The sequence below is a fragment of the Phoenix dactylifera genome, chromosome 8 (assembly GCF_009389715.1).
Source record: "Phoenix dactylifera cultivar Barhee BC4 chromosome 8, palm_55x_up_171113_PBpolish2nd_filt_p, whole genome shotgun sequence".
In the NCBI taxonomy this organism is placed as follows: domain Eukaryota; kingdom Viridiplantae; phylum Streptophyta; class Magnoliopsida; order Arecales; family Arecaceae; genus Phoenix; species Phoenix dactylifera.
This window is the reverse complement of record NC_052399.1, coordinates 8,081,367-8,090,206: the sequence shown is the minus strand read 5'-3', so window position 1 is coordinate 8,090,206 and position 8,840 is coordinate 8,081,367. Positions and strand designations below refer to the sequence as shown.

The 8,840-nt window shown below is 51.2% G+C and overlaps 1 protein-coding gene across 1 annotated transcript; it reads right to left on the bottom strand.

Annotated features, from left to right (window-relative positions):
• Positions 1-211: 211 nt before the first annotated feature.
• On the bottom strand, positions 212-1,437 carry LOC120111482 (pentatricopeptide repeat-containing protein At5g10690-like). The gene is made up of 3 exons (XM_039128538.1): positions 1,338-1,437; positions 489-557; positions 212-403 (listed from the first exon to the last, which is right to left on the bottom strand). The coding sequence occupies exons 1-3, from the start codon at positions 1,431-1,433 to the stop codon at positions 212-214; spliced, it is 357 nt and encodes a 118-aa protein (XP_038984466.1). The 5' UTR covers positions 1,434-1,437.
• Positions 1,438-8,840: the final 7,403 nt, after the last annotated feature.

The following is an 8,840-nucleotide window of genomic DNA, read 5'->3' as shown; positions in this document are numbered from 1 at the left end:
TTTTCTTCTTGTCTTTAACTCTCGCCCGGCCCCGTCTCCTCATCCTCTGCCGGTCGATGCCCTAGCTGCGCGCCGACATCTCACCTCCATCCCGAGCGAGCCGTAGCTACTCCGCCGCCGTCGACATCGCCGTCGTCTGAGGTAAGTGATCCTCATACTCTCCGTATAGAAATTTTCCAAGCCATTCAAAGAATATGCCAATGTTTAATGCTCAATAACCATTGTTCTTAGTTGCATTGCATCTCATCATCGAATCTTGTGATAAGGTAGAACAAAAAAAAAATCCCCAGAGCAGATTCCAATCCAAGCTCATAATAACTTTGTCCAATTTCAAGCTAGCAGGTAATGGATCAGCTTCTTCAAATGCTGTCATATACTTCTCAATAGGATCATTCAGTGAAACCTGAAGTACAGGATAAAAACTTACAAGCTATATCTGCAGCAATGGAAAGAATGTAAGGCCATTTAACTAATGAAAAGAGTAAAACCTCTGGAAGGACATAAGGGCTGAGTATAGAATTAGTGAATCCTGACAAAGCTTCTACACGGATAGCAACCTGCAACAACATCAGATATTCTCTAATGTAGGAAATTGCTCACAAGAATGAGTGCAGCTAAGCTGGGTTCCCATGACAAAAGCTCTACATATTTATACACATAGCAGTGCTCACCCAGAACATGTCTTCCTGCTTCATATTTAGCTTTTCCTATACTACCAAGTACTTGGTTGCAAGATTAGTCCAGAGGGGTCATAAGCAATTATGTCTGACAATGCCATTCATCAGTTGTTTAGGGGCTCTTTGGCCATAATCTAAAATAAATAATCTTAATGCAAATGCTTGTTCGGTTCCTTTTCATAAAATTTATTTTGGAAAACTGACAGGTCATAAACCTAAAATTGAGTTTTGTGAAAAAAGGTCCCCTGTTTTTCATTAAATCTGCATTATATAAAATCAACTATTACTAATACATGCTATAATTACCTTACAGACAATTATCTAGTCCATCTAAAGATGAAATTTGAAAATGGCATACCAACTTTTGGGTCCAAATAATAGTGAACCAAAGCTAAGAGAGTTATCTGCAGCTTACAAACCATAAGATGAATTGGTTGGGCCCTTACCAATCTTTCCCTCATAAAATACAAACTATAAAAACATAATAACCACTCTTATGATATGCCATTTCATATAGTTGATGCGTCAAAGGAAAATAGATATGTTAAAATATAGACCTGATGATCATTTTTCTTTATTTTTTAGAAAACCATAGGAACTTCAGTAACTACCTTCCTCATGTCTCAAAAACTTGATGAAAAGGATGAATTAGATGCATACCATGCCTCCTCTAGTTGTCCAAGAGAACCCTTCCCTTTTGGTAATAATTCTATGAAGGATTTGTCTAGCAACATCAACCTGTAGAAAACTTACCATCTTGTAAGTAACCTCTAATAGAAAGAAAAGGGAAAAATGATGGAATAAGATATTCAGAACAATTTCCAATTTTCTGGCACAAAGTAGGTATGAAGACTAATAGCCTTTAGAAAATGGAGCAATGATATCAGATACTCAAGCATCACAAGTAGGAAATAGGACAAACATATAAAGCACAATAGTTGACTTAAATTAAAAAACAGGCAAAAGCAATCTTGGATTTTTTTCCCCTAATTGATAAAATGAAGACCTTAGCAGTCCAGATTTTTTTTAGTATTATTGTGGAAAATTTTATCCTTTAAAGCAAAAAATAATTGGAATATAACAGAAGGAAATTAGAAATCATTAAGAAGATAAATTCACAAGGGAAATCCTAAAACAAAAATGAACAAATGGAAAGAATGGCGAGGAAAAGAAATAACATAATGCAAGGAGGTTACACCATGTATTAGTAGCTGCAGGAGTGCACCTCAACACTATATGGCGTCACTTTTGGTCCAAAATATAGACAAAAACAAGTCTGTTTCATGCAAAGGACACAGAAATGACCAAGAAAAGCAGTGTAAATGAGTGCACATAGTGTTGGGGGAAAAACCCAAGTCATGCCAGTCTGGAGGCGCTCGACCAAAGAGCGCCGACCAGAGAGGCGCTCGACCAAAGAGCACCGACCAGAGGCGCTCGACCAAAGAGCGCCGACCAGAGAGGCGCTCGACCAAAGAGTGCCGACCAAGAGAAGCAACCCCGCCACAGGACACTCCGCTAAGCAACCGGCTCGGCTCAGCACCCGAGCCGGGCCCGTACCTTAGCCAAATATCCAATCTCCACCTAATCCTCTAAAGGATCTGACAACTAAATACATGACTCCACTACAATCTGCCACCATTCCTAGGTCATCAAGGCACGTGATCTCCGCCGGTATTCGGCACGCCCTATCATTAATGCATGAGACCCCCTCAGGCCTTCGATGCACTCGGCCATTAAATGAACACGGCTCAAGATGATCTCCGGATCACTGAACCATCAAAGCATATGGCTCTCCCTGACCACCGGTTCACTCAGCAATCAATGCACTTGCTATCTACGAACCCCAGGCCCACCACGGCCGGCGGTTCAACCACCCCAACGGGTCTGATCAACCGTGACAACTCCCTGACTCCGGCCTGATCCGGCCTTATTCTCCACAACGCCATTAATGAGCGTGATCGTGCCCAATTATCACAAAAGAAGACAAATTCTCCTGTCACCTCCCAGGTAACATAATATCTTCCTATAAAAGAGAACCTGGGGGGAAAAGAAGGGAGGGACACAGATATACACAAAAAAGAGAGAACAAACATTCTCCTCCTTTACTCCACACATATTAACCCCCTCTGACTTGAGCTTCGGAGGGCCGGCGCCGGAAAGCCCGGCCACCGGCTTTCTTGCAGGATTCTCCAGGAGGATGCCACCAGTCGACGCACCGCCACCCACCATCCCGGCAGCGGAGCTCCTCCCCTCTCAGTTCGCGGCAGCCCCCGGGTCCAATTTCCAGCAACAGTTGGCGCTAGAGGAAGGGCCCGAGTTGCTGCCATGAAACTAAGAAGTAAGGGGGCTTCCAATGCCTCTCGACGTCCTCCACCTAGTCCTGGACACTCTGTCCAGAACTCGCCGCCTCCGGCCGAATCAACTCCTCAAGTTCGGCCGAAGCAGTTTGATGCCCTGGTGCAACAGGTGCAGGCCTTGGCCACCGCTGTCCAAGGCTTGCAACCTAGGGGCATCCCGACGGCACCGCTCCCTCCGGCTCCAGTTCAACCGGAGCCTCCTACAAGCGGACTTTCCCTTCAAGGTCAGGACTCTCAAGTCCAAGCCTCCCTCTGGAGAGAACATCTAGTTAGAGGCCCTGGTGGCTGGCCACAACCCTCGGAGGCTGAGTCGGTTCCAAGGCAACTTGCACCAGAACGAACCGCTGCAGCGATCCCCCAGAATGATGAACTCGACAAGAAGGTCGAGAAGCTGGAACGCCAGATCCAGGCACTCCACGGAAGGAAACCGGGACATGATGGTGACTTCGAGTTCACCACAAAGTCCCCCTTCTCCCAGGAGATTGAAGACGAGCCGGTCCCGCCGCGGTTCAAGATGCCCCAGGTGGAGCCTTACAACGGCAGGACCGACCCCCTTGACCACCTGGATAGTTATCGGGTCTTAATGGCCCTACAAGGAGCCTCGGAGGCCATGATGTGCAAAGCTTTTCCAGCGACACTCCGAGGACCGGCCGGCTTTGGTTTACCAGGCTGAAGCCGAGTACTGTCTCCTCCTTTGAGCAGCTCGGCAGGCAGTTTGCCAGTAATTTTGCCGCCAGCCAGCCCCAGCGGCGAACATCGGACTCCCTCCTTGACATCAAACAAAAGGAGGGAGAGTCCCTCAGGGAGTATTTGGACCGGTTTACCGCCGCAACATGGGAATTCTGGGAGCCTGACCAGTCGATTGCCATGTCAGCACTGAAGACTGGAGCCCGGTCTTACAGGTTCCTCTTCTCTATCGAGAAGAATTTTCCTGCGGACCTCACCGAAATGCTTGTTCGGGCGCGAAAGTACGCCAAGGCTGAGGAAGCCGTGGCTGTTAGGCGGAGCGGGGCCGAACAGACCCCCAAGAAATAGAAAAGACGCCGCGAGGAGCGTGGCCAGCCCAGAAGCCCGTCCTCGCGCCGAGTCAAAAATCCGCCCCGCCTAAAGAGTCCACCCCGACTACGGGGACCGCCTCAGCAGAGGTCACCATTCCGCCCGAGGTTTCCACCACGGGACCGTGCATCCGAAGGGAGGTATGAAAACTACACTCCCCTCACCGCTCCTCGGGCCGAAATCCTCATGGAGATTGAGGGTCGGGATTGCATCCGGCTCCCACCTCCGAAATGAGATTCCGGAGCTCGGCGTGATCCCCGGAAATATTGCCGTTTCCATCGGGATCACGGCCATGACACTGAGGACTGCTATCAGCTCCGGAACGAGATCGAAGCGCTCATCCGCCGAGGGGTGCTCGATCGATTCGTGCGAGGCCGGCGCGAAGAAAAGAAGCCAGCCGAAGGAGCCGCACAGCCTGGAGGTTCAAATGCCAACAGGCCCATCGCCGGCACCATCAACACCATCCGAGGCGGGGCCTCGATTGGAGAAGCTTCAGGGGAAGGAACCTCCTCGAAGCGCCTACGCACCTCGGAAGCCATCTCTTTCTCAGACGATGATCTGGAGGGAGTTGAACTCCCCACGATGATGATGTGGTCATTTTCATGATCATAAATAGATTTGATGTAAAACGCATCTTGATCGATAATGGAAGCTCGGCGAATGTTTTGTATTTTGATGCCTACGGTAAAATGGGGATGACAGGAGAGCAACTACGGAGGATGAATGCTCCGTTGGTTGGATTTACTGGGGATTCAGTCCCAGTAGAGGGCGAGGTCGACCTCCTGGTCACGGTCGGGCTCGCCCCCTGTGAAAGTACCATGAGGATGAGCTTCCTTGTGATACGCCTGCCCTCGGCCTACAATGCCATCCTCGGAAGACCAGGTCTCAACGCCCTCCGAGCGGTAGTCTCGACTCGCCACCTGCTCATGCGATTCCCCACCAGCCAAGGAGTTGGCGAAGTTCATGGGGACCAAACGGTAGCGAGACGATGCTACATGGCGACCCACGAGGCGAAACGACCAGCTGAGGTGCCTGTCCCAGCAACCGACCAGCCCTCAACTAAAACTCTGGAGGCACGGGTCAACCCTCAGAAAAAGCAGGTAGAGCCTGGTGAGTTACTAATCCAAGTTCCTTTGCGTGAAAACTTTTCCGAGCTAACCGTACAGGTCGGCTCTGGCCTCAATGAGTGCGAAAGGGATCGCCTCGTCAACTTCTTGCGAGACAACATGGATGTCTTCGCCTGGTCGCCCGCGGATATGCCGGGGATAGATCCAGAGATCATGGTCCACCGGCTCCAAGAAAAGCCAACCTGCAAGCCCGTGCGACAAAAAATGCGAGGCGCCGCCCCTGAACGACAACGAGCAGCAGCCGAGGAGGTTGACAAACTCCTCGAAGCTGGCTTCATCCGGGAGATATCCTACCCGGAGTGGCTCGCCAATCTGGTCCTCGTCAAAAAAGCCAGCGGAAAATGGCGCATGTGCGTGGACTACACCGACCTGAATAAAGCCTGTCCAAAGGATAGCTTCCCACTCCCCAGCATCGACCAGCTCGTGGACTCCACCTCGAGGCACGAGCTGTTAGCATTCATGGACGCCTTCTCCGGATACAACCAGATCCGCATGGCGCCAGAAGATGAAGAAAAAACGGCCTTCATCACCGACGGGGGTACCTACTGCTACAAAGTAATGCCATTCGGCTTAAAGAATGCCGGGGCAACTTATCAAAGACTGGTCAGCCGGATCTTTAAAGACCAAATAGGCCAGAACATGGAGGTCTATGTTGATGATATGTTGGTGAAAAGCAAGGCGGCGCAAGACCATGTGGCCGACCTTGATGAAGCATTCTCCATACTCCGGAGGTACTAAATGAAGCTCAACCCAGCCAAATGCGCCTTCGGAGTCACCTCCGGCAAATTCCTCAGCTTCATCATTACACAACGGGGAATCGAGGCCAATCCTGAAAAGATCCGAGCACTCCAGGAGATGACGCCTCCGAGGATAGTCAAGGAGGTACAACGGCTTACGGGCCGAGTTGCAGCCCTCGGGAGATTCATCTCCCACTCAGCCGAGCGCTGCCTTCCATTCTTTGCGGCTCTTAAGAAGCCGAAAAACTTCCTATGGTCGGACGAGTGCCAGCAGTCTTTTGAAGAGCTCAAGCACCTTCTGGCCTCCCCTCCCCTGCTCACAAAGCCTCAACAGGGTGAACTCCTTTACCTGTATTTAGCTGTTTCCCCTGTAGCAGTAAGCTCGGTCCTGGTCCGAGAGGAGGGCAAGCTCCAAAAACCAGTATATTACACCAGCCGGGTCTTGAGGGATGCTGAGACCCGATACTCTAAGCTGGAAAAGACTGCCTATGCCTTGGTCATTTCAGCTCGGAGGCTCCGGCCTTATTTCCAAGCCCACACAATGGCCGTGTTGACCGACCAGCCAGTAAAGCAGATCCTGCAAAGATCAGACCGCGCAGGCCGGATTACTAAATGGGCCATCGAGCTCGGAAAATTTGACCTCGAGTATCGACCCAGACCGGCGATCAAAGCGTAAGCACTCGCCGACTTCATAGTCGAGTGCACCATACCGGACGAGGTCAAGCCTGAACCTGAGCCTATACCAACGGAGCAGACCCTGAGTTTGGCATGGACTTTGCATGTCGATGGCTCTTCAAACTCGGGGGGTAGCGGAGCAGGTCTCATCCTCACCAGCCCAGAAGGGGTGGTCGCTGAACAAGCCTTGCGCCTCGAGTTTTCTGCTTCCAACAACATGGCGGAATACGAAGCGCTCGTTGCCGGGCTTAAGCTAGCCAGAGAGCTAGAGGTGAAGGACCTGAAGGCCTTCAGCGATTCTCAGCTCGTCGTCAACCAAATTTTGGGTGACTTCGAAGCCAGAGGCCCCACAATGCAGAAATATCTTCAGAAGGTACGGGGTCTCGCCTCGACCTTGAATTCTTTCCACATCCAACATATTGCCAGGTCGGAGAATCTTAGGGCCGACCAGCTGTCAAAGCTGGCGTCCTCTCGCATGAGCGAGCTCCCCAAAACGGCGGCACTGGAGTACCTCCAAAAACCCAGTACGGAGGAGCCCGAGCAGGCCCTTTGTATTGAGTCTGAGCCAAGCTGGATGGACGAGCTCATCAGCTATCTGCAAGACGAAGTCCTCCCCAGTGATGAACGAGAGGCTCGCCGAATAAAGCGCTCCGCCACCTGGTATATATTGCATGAGGGAAAGCTCTATCGGAGATCTTTCACCTCTCCCCTCCTCAGATGTCTCCGCCCAACAGAGGCTGATTATGCAATGCGCGAAGTCCATGAAGGAATTTGCGGAAATCATCTGGGAGGACGAGCATTGGCCCATAAAATTTTGCGCCAAGGATACTATTGGCCGACACTCCAGAAGGATGCTGTGGACTTCGTCCGAAGATGCGACCGATGCCAAAGAAACACCAATGTCCAACACCGACCCTCGGCTCCCTTAACTTCTATCAGCTCCCCTTGGCCATTTGCCCAGTGGGGAATTGACATTCTAGGACCATTTTCTATGGCTACCGGACAAAGGAAATTCCTGGTTGTCTCCATCGACTATTTCACAAAGTGGGTAGAAGCCGAGCCCCTTGCCCGGATCACCGAGCAGAAGATGCGGAATTTTGTCTGGAAGTCAATAATTTGCAGATTCGGGCTCCTCCGTATCCTCATATCCGACAACGGCCGCCAGTTCGACAACCTCCATTTCAGAGAATTCTGCTCCGAGCTTGGCATCGACCACTGCTTCACCTCGGTCGCGCACCCTCAGACGAATGGAGAAACCGAGGTAACAAACCGTACTATTTTGCAGGGGCTCAAAGCCAGGCTCGACAAATCCAAAGGACAATGGGTCGAAGACCTATACAATGTCCTGTGGGCTTACCGGACTACATTCCGTGTTCCCACCGGCGAGACTCCCTTCAATCTAACGTATGGAACGGAAGCTGTCATCCCGTTGGAGATTGGGCTCCCTTCTCCGAGGGTAGAACTCCATGATGCCGACTCCAACTCCTCACAGCTTAGGAACAACCTTGACCTGATCGAGAAAACAAGGGAGGCCGCCCGAGTTCGCATGGAGAGGTACCAGCAAAAGACTGCACAGTACTACAACGCTAGGGTCAAAGTCAAATCCTTCAAAGCAGGGGACCTTGTCCTCAGAAGAGCCGAGGCCTCCCGACCAACCGAGCAAGGGAAACTGGCTCCAAATTGGGAAGGGCCTTACCGAGTCACGCGCATCCGCCGGCCCGGAACTTACAAGCTAGAGTCTCTAGATGGGACTCCCATTCCACGAAGCTGGAGTTCTGAAAATCTCCGCGTGTACTACCAGTAGAACCCCGAGGGGTCCCCTACTATTTAACCATAAATTTTATTTTATGACGGCTTGTGCACTCGTTCAAACTCACCAATTTTCCTAAATTGTCTCATGGTACCAGGCTCGTTCTCCATCGGCCAACGAGCTCGGCTCGTTCTCCATCGGCTAATGAGCTCGGCTCGTTCTCCTACCCCGACCACGGTCGGGATGCCCCGATACTTCGGGATGCGGTCTCCATCGGCAACGAGCTCGGCTCGTTCTCCATCGACCAACGAGCTCGGCTCCTTCTCCTACCCCGACCACGGTCGAGATGCCCCGATACTTCGGGATGCGGTCTTCATCGACCAACGAGCTCGGCTCGTTCTCCATCGGCCAACGAGCTCGGCTCGTTCTCCATCGGCCAACGAGCTCGGCTCGTTCTCCTA